The sequence below is a fragment of the Oncorhynchus gorbuscha genome, linkage group LG16 (genome assembly GCF_021184085.1).
Source record: "Oncorhynchus gorbuscha isolate QuinsamMale2020 ecotype Even-year linkage group LG16, OgorEven_v1.0, whole genome shotgun sequence".
NCBI lineage: Eukaryota > Metazoa > Chordata > Actinopteri > Salmoniformes > Salmonidae > Oncorhynchus > Oncorhynchus gorbuscha.
Window position 1 is genome coordinate 90941788 of NC_060188.1, and position 20537 is coordinate 90962324.

General features: G+C 46.7%; 1 protein-coding gene across 4 annotated transcripts in view; it reads left to right on the forward strand.

Moving 5' to 3' along the window:
• Window positions 1-20537, forward strand: part of ptpn13 (protein tyrosine phosphatase non-receptor type 13) — a 178313-nt gene that overhangs the window by 115973 nt on the left and 41803 nt on the right. For all 4 annotated transcript variants that reach the window (XM_046305174.1, XM_046305175.1, XM_046305177.1 and 1 more), the window contains exons 10-21: window positions 3891-4116; window positions 4613-4687; window positions 5430-5604; window positions 7698-7848; window positions 10412-10550; window positions 10783-10935; window positions 11578-11760; window positions 13659-13821; window positions 14071-14222; window positions 14349-14495; window positions 14688-14827; window positions 18614-18726. In XM_046305174.1, the coding sequence (XP_046161130.1) occupies window positions 3891-4116; window positions 4613-4687; window positions 5430-5604; window positions 7698-7848; window positions 10412-10550; window positions 10783-10935; window positions 11578-11760; window positions 13659-13821; window positions 14071-14222; window positions 14349-14495; window positions 14688-14827; window positions 18614-18726 (1817 nt within the window). The remainder of the gene's footprint in view (window positions 1-3890; window positions 4117-4612; window positions 4688-5429; window positions 5605-7697; window positions 7849-10411; window positions 10551-10782; window positions 10936-11577; window positions 11761-13658; window positions 13822-14070; window positions 14223-14348; window positions 14496-14687; window positions 14828-18613; window positions 18727-20537) is intronic.

Below are 20537 nucleotides of genomic sequence, written 5' to 3' on the forward strand. Positions count from 1 at the left end.
AGTTTTATGTGACGCATGCAGATTAGCTATGGAACCAATATGTCTTTTCTCCACGTTTTAGTTGCTTGGGGGATTTTAGGACAACTTTTAACTAGACCTTTTGTGGTGGAATACTGAGAGGTGATCCTCGTGTCTAGCGACTGGCTAGTGTGGGAGCACAGCGTGATGATGAGAGAAGGTGATCCTCGTGACTAGTGACTGGCTAGCGTGGGAGCACAGCGTGATGATGAGAGAAGGTGATCCTCGTGACTAGTGACTGGCTAGCGTGGGAGCACAGCGTGATGATGAGAGAAGGTGATCCTCGTGACTAGCGACTGGCTAGCGTGGGAGCACAGCGTGATGATGAGAGAAGGTGATCCTCGTGACTAGCGACTGGCTAGCGTGGGAGCACAGCGTGATGATGAGAGAAGGTGATACTCGTGACTAGCGACTGGCTAGCGTGGGAGCACAGCGTGATGACTCAATCACCATTCATGGCACTGTTTGAATGACTGACCATCTGCGGGTTAACACAGTGGTCAAACACACCTGATCTGTAGACATTCCCACAGAAGTCATAGGCTCACTGAAGCCAGGAGAGTTGAAGACTGATTAAACGTGAATCGACAAAATGCATGTTACTGTGTGAATTAAATTGTCATGTTTGGATTGTTTCAAGCATTCATAAAGAGTCTTGCATGTCGATATGTTTCATTGTAGTGTAAGTGGTATGTGATTACCGTTAGAGATACTTATTCTGTTCATCGGAAGGCTGATAGTTCAAAGAGGACCGACACAGGGGTGCACCTGTAGCAGTATAATTTTAAACCGTCCCCTCGCCCATACCCGGGCGCGAACCAGGGACCTTCTGCACACAACGACAACAGTCACCCTCGAAGCATCGTTACCCATCGCTCCACAAAAGCCGCGGCCCTTGCAGAGCAAGGGGAAATACTACTTCAAGGTCTCAGAGCAAGTGACGTAACCGATTGAAACGCTATTTAGCGCACACCGCTAACTAAGCTAGCCGTTTCACATCCGTTACACACCCTTATAATTTAGACCAGTTGCGGTGATACATTTTTTTCATGCCTTTGTTTGAATGTTTTGGGCAAAGTGACGTTAATTAGACGATAGGAGATACTGGGCCATGCAATGTCATGTTAATTAGACGATAGGAGATTTTTAAAAATGTACAAAATATTTCACCTTTATTTAACCAGGTAGGCAAGTTGAGAACAAGTTCTCATTTACAATTGCGACCTGGCCAAGATAAATAAAAGCAGTTCGACAGATACGACACAGAGTTACACATGGAGTAAAACAAACATACAGTCAATAATACAGTAGAAACAAATACAATGTGAGCAAATCAGGTGAGAAGGGAGGTAAAGGCAAAAAAAGGCCATGGTGGCGAAGTAAATACAATATAGCAAGTAAAACACTGGAATGGTAGATTTGCAATGGAAGAATGTGCAAAGTAGAAATACAAATAATGGGGTACTGAGATACAAAGTGATGTTAATTAGACAATAGGAGAAACTGGGCCATGTAAAGTGATGTTAATTAGACGATAAGAGATACTGGGCCATATAAAGTGATGTTAATTAGATGATAGGAGATACTGGGCCATGTAAAGTATTGTTAATTAGACGATAAGAGATACTGGGCCATGTAAAGTGTTGTTAATTAGATAGGAGATACTGGGCCATGTAAAGTGTTGTTAATTAGATAGGAGATACTGGGCCATGTAAAGTGTTGTTAATTAGACTATAGGAGATACTGGGCCATGTAAAGTGATGTTAATTAGACTATAGGAGATACTGGGCCATGTAAAGTGATGTTAATTAGACGATAGGAGATACTGGGCCATGTAAAGTGATGTTAATTAGACGATAGGAGATACTGGGCCATGTAAAGTGTTGTTAATTAGATAGGAGATACTGGGCCATGTAAAGTGTTGTTAATTAGACTATAGGAGATACTGGGCCATGTAAAGTGATGTTAATTAGACTATAGGAGATACTGGGCCATGTAAAGTGATGTTAATTAGACGATAGGAGATACTGGGCCATGTAAAGTGATGTTAATTAGACGATAGGAGATACTGGGCCATGTAAAGTGATATATATATATATATATTTTTTTTTTTTGCAAACATTTTTAATAACCTCTTTTCGTTTTGTCATTATGGGGTATTTTGTGTCAATTGATGCGAAAAACAATTGAATCAATTTTAGAGTAACGCTGTTATGTCACAAGATGTGGAAAAGGGGAAGAGGTCTGAATGTTCTTGTGCTTTTAGATTTATGTCTAAGCTTCAGTTTGACATTAAGCACACAGGACCGTATTACATCCATGAAAGACTTGAATTTCGGGTTTTTCACATCTCTAAAATAAATCTCCTTGACATAGCTTGTCAAAAATCAAATGAATGCATAACTAGGACAATACACAACCTTTCTCAGGCATTTAACTTTGTCACCATGTTGCTGACTGATAGTGTCTGGATAGAAATGTCTAATGTAGAACATACACTGAGTGAACAAAACATTAAGAACACCTACTCTTTCCATGAACGACTGACCAGGTGAAAGGGGAAGGGGATACCTGGTCAGTTGTTCAACTGAAATACATTCAAATGTGTCTTCTGCATTTAACCCAACCCCTCTGCATAAGAGGGTTGCGGAAGGGTGCCTTAATCGATATTGATGGCGCCCGGGGAACACCAGGTGAGAGCTCAGATCCCTTATTGAGTCACTTGTTAAATCCACTTTAATCGGTGTAGATGAAGGGGAGGAGACTGGGTTAAAGAAGTTAAAGAAAGATTTTTAAGCCCTGAGACGATTGAAACATGGATTGTGTGTGTGTGCCATTCAGAGGGGGAATGGGCAAGACAAAAGATTTAGGTGCCTTTGAACGGGGTATGTTAGTAGGTGCCTGGCGCACCGGTTTGTGTCAAGAACTGCAACGCTGCTGGGTTTTTCACGTTCAACAGTTTCCCGTGTGTATCAAGAACAGTCCACCACCCAGCATCCCTGGGAGGAGAGAGGAAGAGGAGGAAGTAGAGGGAGAGAGCAATGCAGCAGGGAGGGAGGAGAGAGGAAGAGGAGGAAGTAGAGGGAGGGAGCAATGCAGCAGGGAGAGAGGAAGAGGAGGAAGTAGAGGGAGGGAGCAATGCAGCAGGGAGGGAGGAGAGAGGAAGAGGGGGAAGTAGAGGGAGGGAGCAATGCAGCAGGGAGGGAGGAAGAGGAGGAAGTAGAGGGAGGGAGCAATGCAGCAGGGAGAGAGGAAGAGGAGGAAGTAGAGGGAGGGAGCAATGCAGCAGGGAGGGAGGAGAGAGGAAGAGGGGGGCAAGGAGTCCAAGCCCCCTGTAGAGTCCAAGCCCCCTGTAGAGTCCAAGCCCCCCTGTAGAGTCCAAGCCCCCTGTAGAGTCCAAGCCCCCCCTGTAGAGTCCAAGCCCCCCCCTGTAGAGTCCCCCCCTGTAGAGTCCAAGCCCCCCCCCCCCTGTAGAGTCCAAGCCCCCCCCTGTAGAGTCCAAGCCCCCCCTGTAGAGTCCAAGCCCCCCCCTGTAGAGTCCAAGCCCCCTGTAGAGTCCCCCCTGTAGAGTCCAAGCCCCCCCCTGTAGAGTCCAAGTCCCCCCCTGTAGAGTCCAAGCCCTGACGAAACAAGGATATTCGGAAGAGCAACTCAATATTAGGAAGGTGTTCTTAATGTTTTTGTAACACTCTGTGTATATGCTTGTCTCGGTCATCCAGAGTAAGTAATCATGGCAGTTCTATGCATCTTATTTCCATGTCCTCCCCACGCAGGCTGTATGAAGGGCCTGCACACGCATGAATGTCTGCAATGTATAGTGTGGAATCCATCATGTCCGTTCTGTTGTACATTTCAATCTGTTTTTCCCCCAGGCGACATGAGGGTGCAGCCGACGAGGGTCTGATGCTCCAGAGACGTGAGGAAGAGGTTCAGAGGCTCCAGGCTCACCTGGCTAACAGGCTGTCCAGGGCCTCCCTATACCCAGGGGACGACCCCCGAGCCAGCCTCTACACCGGGGATGAGCCCCTGGCACGCACCTCCATGCTGGACCTCCGGGACCCTCTCAATGCAACGCTACCACACCACCGCAAACCTAAGGTAGCCTACCGCATAGCAAACCTAAGGTAGCCTACCGCATAGCAAACCTAAGGTAGCCTACCGCATAGCAAACCTAAGGTAGCCTACCGCATAGCAAACCTAAGGTAGCCTACCGCATAGCAAACCTAAGGTAGCCTACCGCATAGCAAACCTAAGGTAGCCTACCGCATAGCAAACCTAAGGTAGCCTACCGCATAGCAAACCTAAGGTAGCCTACCGCATAGCAAACCTAAGGTAGCCTACCGCATAGCAAACCTAAGGTAGCCTACCGCATAGCAAACCTAAGGTAGCCTACCGCATAAGCAAACCTAAGGTAGCCTACCTACATCTCAAGCCTACACATGATCTAAAACCAAAGCTGTCTCTATGTGAAATGACTGCCTGTGTGATTTTTAGATGGGGACAACAAGTAGACCTAACATTTTTACAGCACGACACGGTGCAGTCTGTGTGTGTGTGTAACCTCTTCTTACTCTGTCTCTCGTTCCTATTGCAGAATTTCTTTGGTCCTGAATTTGTGAAGATGACCAGCGAGCCATGTGTTGCCTTGACGGTTCCCTCTTCAATAATGGTGAGACTCCTCAAGGTGTTTCAGATGGGGTACTAGTGGTGCAGACTGATTTCTAGCCCGGTGGTTGTGTGAGTGAGTGTTATGTCAGTGTAGTGGAATACATCCTAACCTCTCCTCTAGCTCTGGGTTCAAACAGAAAGCTTTCATTTTGAATCATTTCTCTCTGCTTGATTGAGCTGGCCTGGCTACAATGGAACCAATGAAACCCTGCCTACCTAGAACCTCCAGGCATGCTCAATCAAACTATAAAAATACAAATAAATAACCTGCTCTGGAGAGGAGAGATCCCAGGTCTGGTGGTCAGTGTAATGTACTGGCCCTCTGCTGGTACAGGGCAATGCACTGGCCCTCTGCTGGTACAGGGCAATGCACTGGCCCTCTGCTGGTACAGGGCAATGCACTGGCCCTCTGCTGGTACAGGGCAATGCACTGGCCCTCTGCTGGTACAGGGCAATGCACTGGCCCTCTGCTGGTACAGGGCAATGCACTGGCCCTCTGCTGGTACAGGGCAATGCACTGGCCCTCTGCTGGTACAGGGCAATGCACTGGCCCTCTGCTGGTACAGGGCAATGCACTGGCCCTCTGCTGGTACAGGGCAATGCACTGGCCCTCTGCTGGTACAGGGCAATGCACTGGCCCTCTGCTGGTACAGGGCAATGTACTGGCCCGTTCCTGTCCCATATCTCACTCTAAATGACCCCTTTCGATCTCTCTCGTGTCCCGTGTCGTCTCTCTCCCCCAGAACAAGCGTGGGAAGCTGGATGAGGTCCAGAGGAAGGTGGGGGTGGTCCTGCTGACCGGCCAGAAGCTGGAGCTGAGCTGTGACATCAAGGCTGTGTGTAAGGATGTGTTGGACATGGTGGTGGCTCACATTGGACTGGTGGAGCACCACCTCTTCGGCTTGGCCTGCCTCACAGGTATGGTATGGGTGGAGGGTTCATCCTGTGTGTGTGTGTGTGTGTGTGTGTGTGTGTGTGTGTGTGTGTGTGTGTGTGTGTGTGTGTGTGTGTGTGTGTGTGTGTGTGTGTGTGTGTGTGTGTGTGTGTGTGTGTGTGTGTGTGTGTGTGTGTGTGTGTGTGTGTGTGTGTGTGTGTGTCAGGGGCCGACTGGGACAAGAATTCGGCCATGACATCTTAACCAGCCCACATCACTGCATGTGGCGGCAACTTTTCCCGCAGTTGCATTTTGAAATGTTATATGATCAGAATGTGTTTTTCTCTCGAGCGCATGAGGGGAGAGTAGAGAGGCTCGCTCATTACAGCAGCAGGCGAAGTCATGGGCTGGAAAGACACTTCCATTACACAAATCATGGAGGATAATGCACTTTACTGTTTGAACAAATCATGGAGGATAATGCACTTTACTGTTTGAACAAATCATGGAGGATAATGCACTTTACCGTTTGAACAAATCATGGAGGATAATGCGCTTTACCGTTTGAACAAATCATGGAGGATAATGCACTTTACCGTTTGAACAAATCATGGAGGATAATGCGCTTTACTGTTTGAACAAATCATGCTTTTGAGCCCCTTCCTTCCCCCCCCAACAAAATAATGTTTTGAGTGAGGTGACGACATAGAATGTGCTCTTTCTACATTTATATTTACATTTACAACCTTACCATTTTTCCTGATCTTGGCTGTCTAACTGATGAGTCGGAGCAGCTCTCTTTGCTGATTCTGCTTTTGACTTTGAATGTGAGTTTATGTGATCTTAGGCTGCGCTATCAGAAAACCGGTCCTGCCCATCTTGGTAGAGGGGTCAGCCAAAGTATCACTATAGATTAGTAGAACCTTAGTCATTTCTATTTTGTGCATATCAATTTCGACCAGCCCACTCAACAAAAAAATGGGCCAGCCCATCATGTGACCAATCTGCTCCTGCTGGGCGTGTGCTCTTCTGCCCTCCTACTGTCCCGTATAAACCAAAATCCAGACACTTGTTGATTTTCCTGCCTGCTTTCTGACTGCAAGTGTCTTAGTTATTTTCAGTGTGTCTGTGCAAGTGTCCAGCTCATGCTAACTTATTCCTATGTTATCGCTCTCTCTCGCTCTCCACACTCCTCCTTGCCCCCCTCTTCCTCTCTCCTCCCTCCCTGCTGCATTGCTCCCTCCCTCTACTTCCTCCTCTTCCTCTCTCCCTGCTGCATTGCTCCCTCCCTCTACTTCCCCCTCTTCCTCTCTCCTCCCTCCCTGCTGCATTGCTCCCTCCCTCTACTTCCTCCTCTTCCTCTCTCCCTGCTGCATTGCTCCCTCCCTCTACTTCCTCCTCTTCCTCTCTCCTCCCTCCCTGCTGCATTGCTCTCTCCCTCTACTTCCTCCTCTTCCTCTCTCCTCCCTCCCTGCTGCATTGCTCCCTCCCTCTACTTCCTCCTCTTCCTCTCTCCTCCCTCCCTGCTGCATTGCTCCCTCCCTCTACTTCCTCCTCTTCCTCTCTCCTCCCTCCCTGCTGCATTGCTCCCTCCCTCTACTTCCCCCTCTTCCTCTCTCCTCCCTCCCTGCTGCATTGCTCCCTCCCTCTACTTCCTCCTCTTCCTCTCTCCCTGCTGCATTGCTCCCTCCCTCTACTTCCTCCTCTTCCTCTCTCCTCCCTCCCTGCTGCATTGCTCTCTCCCTCTACTTCCTCCTCTTCCTCTCTCCTCCCTCCCTGCTGCATTGCTCCCTCCCTCTACTTCCTCCTCTTCCTCTCTCCTCCCTCCCTGCTGCATTGCTCTCTCCCTAACTTCCTCCTCTTCCTCTCTCCTCCCTCCCTGCTGCATTGCTCCCTCCCTCTACTTCCTCCTCTTCCTCTCTCCTCCCTCCCTGCTGCATTGCTCCCTCCCTCTACTTCCTCCTCTTCCTCTCTCCTCCCTTACTGCTGCATCCCTCCCTCTCCATGCGCCCTCCCGCCTCCCATCTCCCCTAACCCTCCATCTCCCTCCTCCTCTCCCTGCTCCCTCCCTCCCTCCATCTCCTCCTCCTCCTCTCCCTGCTCCCTCCCTCCCTCCCTCTGTGTCTCTCTTATCTAGACAATGAGTTCTTCTTCATTGATCCCGATGCCAAGCTGTCCAAAGTTGCTCCTGAGGGGTGGAAGGAAGAACCCAAGAAGAAGAAACCAGACATCCAGTTTAACCTATTCCTACGCATCAAGTTCTTTCTGGATGATGTCAACCTCATACAGTAAGACCATGGGGCTATTCATCTTCTCAGAGTATGAGTGATGACCTAGGAGCAGTTTGCTATTTTAGATAATACTGATTACGAAGACATGGAGAGAAGGGGACCTGATTCCCCATTCTTACTCCGGGACAGGCCCTGTCCTCCATAAAGTAAGACAATGGAAACATGTCTGCCCACTTCCCTGTCAGTGGAGCTCGGGCCCTTATTCATGAAGCATCTCAGAATAGAAATGCTTATCTAGGATTGCTGTGGTCTTTCTTGGTAGAGTTGGTAGAGCATGACGCTTGCAACGTCAGGATAGTGGCTTCGATTCCCTTGAACAACCACATGTAAAATGTATGCACGCATGACTGTAATTCGCTTTGGATAAAATAGCCTGCTAAATGGTGCATATACAGTACCAGTCAAAAGTTTGGACACATCTACTCAATTGTTTTCCTTTATTTTTACTATTTTATACATTGTAGAATAATAGCAAAGACATCAAAACTATGAAATAAGACACATGGAATCATGTAGTAACCAAAAGTGTTTAGCAAATCAAAATATATTTGAGATTCTTCAAAGTAGCCACCCCTTTGCCTTGAGAGCTTTGCACACTCTTGGCATTCTCTCAACCAGCTTCATGAGGTAATCACCTGGAATGCATTTCAATTAACAGGTGTGCCATGCGTTTGAGCCAATCAGTTGTGTTGCGATGAGGTAGGGGTGGTATACAGAAGATAGCCCTATTTGGTAAAAGACCAAGTCCATATTATGGCAAGAACAGCTCAAATAAGTAATGGACTGTCATTTCTCTTTGCTTTAAGACATAAAGGTCAGTCAATCAGTCAGTTTCTTCAAGTGCAGTCGGGGGAAAAAATCATGGGCCGTGATGAAACTAGCTCTCATGAGGACCACCCCAGGAAAGGAAGACCCAGAGTTACCTCTGCTGTAGAGGATAAGTTCATTAGAGTTACCTGTCTCTCATGAGGACCACCCCAGGAAAGGAAGACCCAGAGTTACCTCTGCTGTAGAGGATAAGTTCATTAGAGTTACCTGTCTCTCATGAGGACCACCCCAGGAAAGGAAGACCCAGAGTTACCTCTGCTGTAGAGGATAAGTTCATTAGAGTTACCTGTCTCTCATGAGGACCACCCCAGGAAAGGAAGACCCAGAGTTACCTCTGCTGTAGAGGATAAGTTCATTAGAGTTACCTGTCTCTCATGAGGACCACCCCAGGAAAGGAAGACCCAGAGTTACCTCTGCTGTAGAGGATAAGTTCATTAGAGTTACCTGTCTCTCATGAGGACCACCCCAGGAAAGGAAGACCCAGAGTTACCTCTGCTGTAGAGGATAAGTTCATTAGTTACCAGCCTCAGAAATTGCAGCCCAAATAAATGCTTCGGAGTTCAAGTAACAGACACATCTCAACATCAACTGTTCAGAGGAGTCTGCCTGAATCAGGCCTTCATGGTTGAATTGCTGCAAAGAAACCACTACTAAAGGATACCAATAAGAAGAAGAGACTTGCTTGGGCCAAGAAACACGAGCAACGGACATTAGACCATTAGAAGTCTTTCCTTTGTTCTGATGAGTCCAAATTTGAGATTGTTGGTTCCAACTGCCATGTCTTTGTGAGACGCATAGTAGGTGAACGGATGAAGTCTGCATATGTGGTTCCCAGCATGAAGCATGGAGGAGGACGTGTGATGGTGTGGGGGTGCTTTGCTGGTGACACTCAGTGATTTATTTAGAATTCAAGGCACACTTAACCAGCATGGCTACCACAGCAACACGCCATCCCATCTGTTTTGTGCTTAGTGGGACTATCATTTGTTTTTCAACAGGACAATGACCCAACACACCACCAGGCTGTGTAAGGGCTATTTGACCAAGAAAGAGAGTGATGGAGGGCTGCATCAGATGACCTGGCCTCCACAATCACCCGACCTCAACCCAATTGAGATGGTTCGGGATGAGTTGGACCGCAGAGTGAAGGAAGAAGGAAAAGCAGCCAACAAGTGCTCAGCATATGTGGGAACTCCTTCAAGACTGTTGTAAACGCATTCCAGGAGAACCTGGTAAAGAGAATGCCAAGAGTGTGCAAAGCTGTCAAGGCAAAGGGTGGCTACTTTGAAGAATCTCAAATATATTTTGATTTGTTTAAAACTTTTTTTTGGTTACTACATGATGACATATATGTAGAAAATAGAAAAAACCTTTGAGTAGGTGTGGCCAAACTTTTGACTGGTACTGTATGTGTCCACTTGACTTACTGTGTATATACAGTACCGGTCAAAAGTTTGGACACTTACTCATTCAAGGGTTTTTATTGTTACTATAATAAAGAATGCCGTGGTAGACATGCTGGTTAAGTGTGCCTTGAATTCTAAATAAATCATAATAATATGGACCCTGGTCTCAGATCTGTGCCAAGCATGGCAACAACCAATAGGACTATACAGCACAAACAGATCTGGGACCAGGTTAGTCAGAGCCTTTAGCTGAAGTGAAACAAACCCTTGGTTAAACAACAATCGCCTGCTTCAGAATAAAGTATCAATACTGTGCTCCACTCCAGACACACCATGACAAAACACCAGTACTACTTGCAGCTGAGGAAGGATATCTTGGAGGAGAGGGTGTGCTGTGACATGGAGAATGCCATGCTCCTGGCGTCCCTGGCTCTTCAGGCAGAGTTTGGTGACTACCAGGCAGAGGTAGTAATCCCTCCTCTACAGTAGTAGTATAGTTATTAAACAGCGTTTACCACATTGACATAATGGGGTGGTTTCCTAGACCATATTAAGCCAATCCTGGACTACAAAGCCATTTCAGTTGAGGCTCTCCATTGAACATGCCTTTTTAGTCCAGGAGTCGGCTTAATCTGGAACCAGGATGCCGACCAACCCTATATGTGAGGGCTACAATTATACCATCTGTTTCTTCTAGCTCCATGGAAAGACGTACTTCAGAATGGAACATTACATGTCTGCCTCTGTGCTGGATAATATTGACCAGAGCTCCATCAAGGAAGAATTGCTCAAACTACACAGCACATACTATGGAGCCACAGAGGCAGAGACAGAGTTTGAGTTTCTCAAGGTAAGTTCCCAGGTGGCTAGTCTAGCCTGGTCCCGGGTGGCTAGTCTAGCCTGGTCCCGGGTGGCTAGTCTAGCCTGGTCCCGGGTGGCTAGTCTAGCCTGGTCCCGGGTGGCTAGCCTAGCCTGGTCCCGGGTGGCTAGCCTAGCCTGGTCTCGGGTGGCTAGCCTAGCCTGGTCCCGGGTGGCTAGCCTAGCCTGGTCCCGGGTGGCTAGTCTAGCCTGGTCCCGGGTGGCTAGTCTAGCCTGGTCCCGGGTGGCTAGTCTAGCCTGGTCCCGGGTGGCTAGCCTAGCCTGGTCCCGGGTGGCTAGCCTAGCCTGGTCCCGGGTGGCTAGCCTAGCCTGGTCCCGGGTGGCTAGCCTAGCCTGGTCCCGGGTGGCTAGCCTAGCCTGGTCCCGGGTGGCTAGCCTAGCCTGGTCTCGGGTGGCTAGCCTAGCCTGGTCCCGGGTGGCTAGCCTAGCCTGGTCTCGGGTGGCTAGCCTAGCCTGGTCCCAGATCTAGGACCAGGCTTCAAGATGGCGTAACTGAACTACCATGTCAAATGAAGATGCGTTAACATAAAGGGGGTGGAGACGTTATGGTTGATCGTAATTATGATTGATCCCTGTTTTAAAGACTCCTTTTATCCTGTTTTCTTTCCTGAAGGCGAGCCAGAGGCTGACGGAGTACGGGGTTCACTTCCACCGTGTCCTCCCTGAGAAGCGGTCCCAGACAGGTATCATGCTAGGGGTCTTCTCCAAGGGTGTCCTCATCTTTGAGGTCCTGAATGGAAACAGAACCCCAGTACTAAGGTTCCCCTGGAGAGAAACCAAGAAGATTTCTTTCACAGTAAGTGTATTGCACTCTGAACTCCAAGCAGAGTTCAATTTCATAATTAAATCGTTTTATTTAAATTTTATTTAACCAGGCAAGTCAATTAAGGACAAATTCTTATTTACAATGACAGCCTATGAACAGTGGGTTAACTGTGAGGGGGCAGAATTACAATTATTTTTACCTTGTAAGCTCGGGGATTTGATCCAGAAACCTTTTGGTTACTGGCCCAACACTAACCACTAGGCTTCCTGCCGCCCATACACTCTAACCACTAGACTACCTGCCACCCCTACACTCTAACCACTAGACTACCTGCCTCCCCTACACTCTAACCACTAGACTACCTGCCGCCCCTACACTCTTACCACTAGGCTACCTGCCGCCCCTACACTCTAACCACTAGGCTACCTGCCGCCCCTACACTCTAACCACTAGGCTACCTGCCGTCCCTACACTCTAACCACTAGACTACCTGCCGTCCCTACACTCTAACCACTAGACTACCTGCCGTCCCTACACTCTAACCACTAGGCTACCTGCCGTCCCTACACTCTAACCACTAGACTACCTGCCGTCCCTACACTCTAACCACTAGACTACCTGCCGTCCCTACACTCTAACCACTAGGCTACCTGCCGCCCCTACACTCTAACCACTAGGCTACCTGCCGTCCCTACACTCTAACCACTAGACTACCTGCCGTCCCTACACTCTAACCACTAGACTACCTGCCGTCCCTACACTCTAACCACTAGACTACCTGCCGTCCATACACTCTAACCACTAGACTACCTGCCGTCCCTACACTCTAACCACTAGGCTACCTGCCGTCCATACACTCTAACCACTAGGCTACCTGCCGTCCCTACACTCTAACCACTAGACTACCTGCCGTCCCTACACTCTAACCACTAGACTACCTGCCGTCCCTACACTCTAACCACTAGACTACCTGCCGTCCCTACACTCTAACCACTAGACTACCTGCCGTCCCTACACTCTAACCACTAGACTACCTGCCGTCCATACACTCTAACCACTAGACTACCTGCCGTCCCTACACTCTAACCACTAGGCTACCTGCCGTCCATACACTCTAACCACTAGGCTACCTGCCGCCCCTACACTCTAACCACTAGGCTACCTGCCGTCCCTACACTCTAACCACTAGACTACCTGCCGTCCATACACTCTAACCACTAGACTACCTGCCGTCCCTACACTCTAACCACTAGACTACCTGCCGTCCCTACACTCTAACCACTAGGCTACCTGCCGTCCATACACTCTAACCACTAGGCTACCTGCCGCCCCTACACTCTAACCACTAGGCTACCTGCCGTCCCTACACTCTAACCACTAGGCTACCTGCCGTCCCTACACTCTAACCACTAGACTACCTGCCGTCCCTACACTCTAACCACTAGGCTACCTGCCGCCCCATTGCTTTGTAATGTGCCCTGTTTCTTCTGCATTGCTTTGTAATGTGCCCTGTTTCTTCTGCATTAATGTACCCTGTTTCTTCTGCATTAATGTACCCTGTTTCTTCTGCATTAATGTACCCTGTTTCTTCTGCATTAATGTACCCTGTTTCTTCTGCATTAATGTACCCTGTTTCTTCTGCATTAATGTAACCTGTTTCTTCTGCATTAATGTAACCTGTTTCTTCTGCATTAATGTACCCTGTTTCTTCTGCATTAATGTACCCTGTTTCTTCTGCATTAATGTACCCTGTTTCTTCTGCATTAATGTACCCTGCTTCTTCTGCATTAATGTACCCTGTTTCTTCTGCATTAATGTACCCTGTTTCTTCTGCATTGCTTTGTAACATTTCACTCATTGGCCAATTTTTTCCCCCTGTTTGGTGTATTGCTCTCACTCACTTTTCTTATCCGTCTGTTTCTCTGCAGAAGAAGAAAATCTGTCTTCAGAACACGTCAGACGGGATCAAACACCTGTTCCAGACAGACAGCAACAAGACCTGTCAGTACCTGCTGTGCCTCTGCTCTGCTCAGCACAAGTTCCACCTCCAGATGAAGGCCCGGCAGAACAACCAGGAGCTGCAGGACTTAGGTGAGACAGAGGGAGATGGTGAACTTAACGACAGCATGTCTATATGAGCTTTGTCACATGTCCTCATCCCAAACAGTAGAACAATTGAACTGATTCTGTTAGAGCTACTTATGGGGTGGAGACATACATTTAGTTAGCCTTTTACTTTACATTTCAATTATATGAATTATTGTATAAGATTTAGCATTTAAGACGCCCTGATAAAGTGTTCTCATAATATTCGACCTGGTACTTCTCCCTGTTTCACAGAGAACTCTCCATTGAACCTCCTGCAGTACTCTCTGGGCCAGGGGGGGGTGGAGGGGATAGGGAGGGCCGTGAGCTCTGCCAGCCTGACCCCTAGCTCCTCAGCCCGCTCCGCACACTCAGACTCCGACCTGAAGAGGATTTCCTACTCAGAGGTAATTGATGTTTTACATCTTTAGAAATCCCCGGTTCAATCCCCAGTTCCTCTGTTCTTTGTGGTGTGCAGTTTTAATTCCATCCATTTTTTTGGTGAAAAAAAAATAACAAAAGTGTTCTCTCAGGTGGCCCTGAACAAAGCCCCTGGCGGCCGGCTCCATGCCCAGGAAGAGGTGCTCTTCCCTGGGTTCAACTCCGGCCTCGGCCCCCACCACCACCACCCTTCCAATGCCCGGTTAATGATGAGCAGATCACACCACAACCTGGGCCAGGTATGATGCCATTTAATCATGCTGTCTTATGGATGCTATGGCTCTTCTTATGGCTCTTGACTTTGTGTGTTATTATTTTTGTTGTGCGTGTTTTTATCTACTGCTATATGACATTTTCCCATCTGAGATGAATAAAGTTCCATCCAAGAAGCTATTAAAATATTGATCTATCCATGTATGACTCTATCCAAGGTGCCCGAATCACCAGAGCACCGTGCAGTGTCCTTCAACAGCCACTCTCAGTCTGCTGTGAACCATGCCCAGCTCGCGGACTCCCACCACCGAGCCAGCTCAGACACAGACTCCATCTCTGTAGCTTACCAGCAGGATAGGTGAGTCACCTATACCGTAAGTCCTCACCTAAGCCTCTTTAGTTAAAGGGAGAGACCATCCGATGATCCACAACACTTCCCCTGATATTGATTTAGAAGATGGCTTACGGTATATGTTACCGTAACGATAAAACATTTAGGAAAATGACATGTTGTAATGTGGTGCGTACTGGTGGCAGGGAAGTCGGGCGCAGAAGAATGAACTTGGCAAAAACAGCTGTTTAATAAACTTTTTTTTTTTAAACTCCGAAAGCCAAAGTGATGCCAAAATAACATAATAGCGTGCAAAACCCATCGCACATAACCAGAACAAATAACACACCTACATACAACAAACAATCACACCAGAACCAATAACACACCTACATACAACAAACAATCACCGACAAGGACATGAGGGGAAACAGAGGGTTAAATACACAACATGTAATTGATGGGATTGGAACCAGGTGTGATTGGAAGACAAGACAAAACCAATGGAAAATGAAAAGTGGATCAGCGATGGCTAGAAGGTCGGTGACGTCGACCGCCGAACACCGCCCGAACAAGGAGAGGGACCGACTTCGGAAGTCATGACACATGTTTGGGTCTAATCAAATCATCACATTTTATTAGTCACATGCTTTGTAAACAACAGGTGTAGACTAACAGTGAAATGCTTAGTCAATAACAATGCTTATATTTAACTAGGCAAGTCGGTTAAGAACAAATTCTTACTTACAATGGTGGCCTACCGGGGAACAGTAGGTTAACTGCCTTGTTCAGGGGCAGAACGACACATTTTTACCTTGTCGGCTCGGGGATTCGATCCAGCAACATTTCGGTTACTGGCCCAACGCTCTAACCACTTGGCTACCTGCCAGGCCAATCCCAGCTCTTTTCATGTGTTCTGCTTCCTTCTCCAGCCTACTCTTCATTGAAAGCAGAATCAGACTTTGTCAGGCAATGTTTAGGTGCTCCATAGAAACATCCCAAGCATTTGAATAAAGACGGTTATTATTGCAGCAGACAGCATTGTGTCGTCCTGACTGAGCCGCGGGTGATTTTTAACATGTAAATCTTGGTGGGGAAAACAAACAAACAAACAAACAAACAAACAAACGGTGGGGGATGAATGCCAGCAAAGTCACAACACTAAACAATACATTAATTGCACCAAACTGTTAGGGCCTCCAGTACATAAAGTTGTCCCAACTGCAGACTCCTAACAGCAGTCCCAACACATTACCACTGCTACAGTGGAATGGAGCCTCGTCTGGCAGTGAAGCAGTTAATTCAGCCTCTTTTACTGCTTTAAAAAAAACATAGTTGAAATGGCTGACTTAAACAAATGTGCTTTCTACTGACAATTGAGATGTACAAACTATGGCATAGGAGGCCAACAAGTGGGTAAGAGGCCATCCATAATTTTGATTAAGGCACTAATGCGTGAGCTAGGATGGACGTAGTCAATATAACGATTTGACCAGCACTTTTGAAATGTACCGCGCCAGAATTCAGAACATGGGCAATAGTGTTCTCCCTGTACACCAAGTCAGAAGGGTAGGATAACTAAAGGGGGCATATAAGCAGACAGTGACATCTCTTACAATATTCAATGATTACATTTCTCGAAAAACAGGCTTTAGGCTACATGTGCAACACCAAGTCAGAACATTAGGCGAAATTAAGAGGGGAAAATAGACCAAATTATTAGGGTGAGGCTACTAACAGCTTACTACACAACATACACTTAGTATTACTTTCTTAGCTACAGTATACACATCTCCCTGGCAAATTACATCATTTATGCAGCAGCATACAATACATTTTTGGACTCACCTTGTTGTGCTCACTTGAACAGGAAGGTGGCGCGGCGCTCCTTCTTGTGGGCAAATGTTGTAATCAAAGTCGGGTATTCTCTGGAAATTATGGTGCTTTCAAGACAACTGGGAACTCTTAGGGGGGGGGACCAGGTCCAATCATGATGATGTCAGTGATCTTCAGGTAGTAGCTCTAGAAAGAGGCCCGAGTTCCCCACTTGGAATCATGACACCAGTGATCTTCAGGTAGTAGCTCTAGAGAGAGGCCCGAGTTCCCCACTTGGAATCATGACACCAGTCACCTTCAGGTAGTAGCTCTAGAAAGAGGCCCGAGTTCCCCACTTGGAATCATGACACCAGTCACCTTCAGGTAGTAGCTCTAGAAAGAGGCCCGAGTTCCCCACTTGGAATCATGACACCAGTCACCTTCAGGTAGTAGCTCTAGAAAGAGGCCCGAGTTCCCCACTTGGAATCATGACACCAGTCACCTTCAGGTAGTAGCTCTAGAAAGAGGCCCGAGTTCCCCACTTACAATTTTGAGTTGGATGACCGTTCAAAACGTCCCAGTCGGAGTTATTTTTTTTTTCCCCCTGAGTTACTATTTGTCTTGAACTCACTAAAATCAGATTTCAGAGTTAAGTTGTTTTGAGCTCGGCAGAATTCATGCTGGGTTGACAGCATGGCCAATGTTGAATGTTTATCATTTTAAGTTTGGAAAAGTGACCTTGAAAAACTTCTTACGGATCAAATCCCATTTAACGGGATAGATTTGACAACATCCGGTGAAACTGCAGAGCGCATTTCAAAAAGGCTTTACGGCAAAAGCCCACCATGCGATTATCTGAGGACAGCGCCCCGCATACGAAAGCATAAACCATTTTCCAACCAAACAGATGCATAACAAAAGTCAGAAATAGCAATAAAATAAATCGCCTACCTTTGAAGATCTTCATCTTTTTTTGCAATCTCAAATGTCTGTTACACAATGAATGGTCGTTTTGTTCGATAAATTCCTTCTTCATATCCCCAAAATGTCCATTTATTTGGCGAGTTTGATTCAGAAATACACCGGCCCAACATGATTACAAAGTATCTTATGCGTTACCTGTAAACTTGGTCCAAACATTTCAAACAAAGTTTCTAATCCAACCTTAAGTACCCTAAAATGTCAATAATCTATCAAATTTAAGATGGAATAAATTTCCAACACCAGAGAGAAACAACACGGAGCGTGCAGTCAAAAAACAATCTCCCTGGATTGATTGTGCTCGGTGTTTCACCCGACAAATCACTTCTGTTATACTCACAGACATTATTTTAATAGTTTTAGAAACTTTAGAGTTTTCTGTCCAAAACATACTCAGGCCCAGAAGCTAGGATAACAGGCTGTTTACTTTGGGCAGGGCTTGCCTACCTTCAGCACCACAGCAGATGATTTTTTTTACTGTGTAATATATCTTCATTCCTTTGTCTGTGGATCAGTGAGTGTTCTAGTCTATGTCTAGTCATGCCTTTAATTAGCCCTCTAGGGGAGGAGAGGCGAGGGAGGGCCTTTCTAGTTTAGTGCTGAGTTGACAGTACTTTGTCTTCCCTCATATCTTCCTCCCACCGGATTTTGTTTTGAAGCATTTTGGAATGGAAAGACGTTCTGCTCTGTTCTTATTAAAAAGGTGTTTGGTTCTGACCCATAGACTAGAACAGGGCTTCATATTAACATCATGTTCATTTGTGAAGGGGGTTGTTTAGCCACAGTCTCTGTTGTTTTTGCTTCCAGACAGATTAACTACCATCTGAATATGGAGTTAGTTCTAGCCTAAGACTTTCTCTTTTAATACAGCAGTATAGTTTGGGCTGTCCCAGACCAGTAACAAAAAGATCATACTCTGCTCTGTAGGGGCTCTGTAGAAGGGTGTTAATGCTATTTCTCCTTCCTTTCTCTCTCTCCCTCCTCTCTTTCTCTCTCCTCTCTCTCTCTCCTCAACAGAAGGTTTGGCTCCTCAGCATCGCACGGCAGCACCGCCTGGAGTCTTAAGAGCTTCCAGAAACAGTCTGACTCCTCCTCCTCCGTGGAAGAGACGGGACATGCTGATGTCGTTGGTCAGTCTTTTTCTGGTTGCTATGAGACATGCTGTGCTTGTCTTTCTGTTTTTTTGTTGTTTGCTTTGACATTGGCCTTGGCAGTACCGACACTGTCTGTCTGTGTGAACATTGTCCATGTATTGTCTAGTAACCATGTGAGGATGTTTCTTGTATTCAGGTAGGCATACCTGTTCCCTTTCCAGGTGTGAGCTCTGACAGGCGTCAGCGCCTGTCTCTTTATAGTGCACTACTACCCTATTCCCTTTATAGTGCACTACTACCCTATTTCCTTTATAGTGCACTACTACCCTATTCCCTATAGTGCACTACTACCCTATTCCCTTTATAGTGCACTACTACCCTATTCCCTATAGTGCACTACTACCCTATTCCCTTTATAGTGCACTACTACCCTATTCCCTTTATAGTGCACTACTACCCTATTCCCTTTATAGTGCACTACTACCCTATTCCCTATAGTGCACTACTACCCTATTCCCTTTATAGTGCACTACTACCCTATTCCCTTTATAGTGCACTACTAACCTATTCCCTTTATAGTCCACGACTACCCTATTCCCTTTATAGTGCACTACTACCCTATTCCCTTTATAGTCCACGACTACCCTATTCCCTTTATAGTGCACTACTACCCTATTCCCTTTATAGTCCACGACTACCCTATTCCCTTTATAGTGCACTACTACCCTATTCCCTTTATAGTCCACTACTAACCTATTCCCTTTATAGTGCACTACTACCCTATTCCCTTTATAGTCCACTACTACCCTATTCCCTTTATAGTCCACGACTACCCTATTCCCTTTATAGTCCACTACTAACCTATTCCCTTTATAGTGCACTACTAACCTATTCTCTTTATAGTCCACTACCACCCTATTCCCTTTATAGTGCACTACTAACCTATTCCCTATAGTGCACTACTACCCTATTCCCTTTATAGTGCACTATAAAGGGAATAGGTTCGCTATTTGGGACACTTATCGGTCTCGTGAGTGTGGGTTTTAAGCTGTATTTAGCCTCAGTTATATAGGTGTAAGTAACTGCAACAACACTAAGTCTCATTGGTAGAGTTCCGTAACTCTGGCTTCTGTTCCACATGTGTGGCCAAAATGGCACCCTATTCCCTATATAGTGCACTAAATTGGACCAGGGCTCCCCAGTTGAACAGCCTCATGCTTGGCACCAGAATGTATCGTGACCATTTTACCCTAGCTTAGCCTGTGTTATCTCGCTCCCATTAGCCACTGGCCCACACACACACACACACACACACACACACACACACACACACACACACACACACACACACACACACACACACACACACACACACACGGCTTCTGTTGTGCTGGATGACAGTGATATATAGATGTGCCCAAGCGATCAGCCTGTTTAAACCTCTTCAAATGGGTCATACATACAGGCTGCTCCCAGTTAGAGAGCAGAGCGATGCATTTCACCAGTCTCTGTGATACACCAGAGAGAAGGCCTACAGACACCCACCCACAACAGATAATACTGTCCATTCACACTTCATGTATTTAATTTAAATTTGCGGAGTGATGTGCTCACTATAGTGTGTTATTATTATTAATATTATTAGGTTACCCAGGGTCCAGCAACACACATCTTCTTATTCAACATGTTATGGTCAGTAGGACAGGAAGTCCTCAGTCAACTGAATACAGCCTTGATGTTTTGATTTGATAGTGGTTCTGTTTAAATGTACATCGCGCTCTAGCGACTCCTTGTGGCGGGCCGGGCGCCTGCAGGTCATCGGTTGAATGGTGTTTCCTCAGACACAT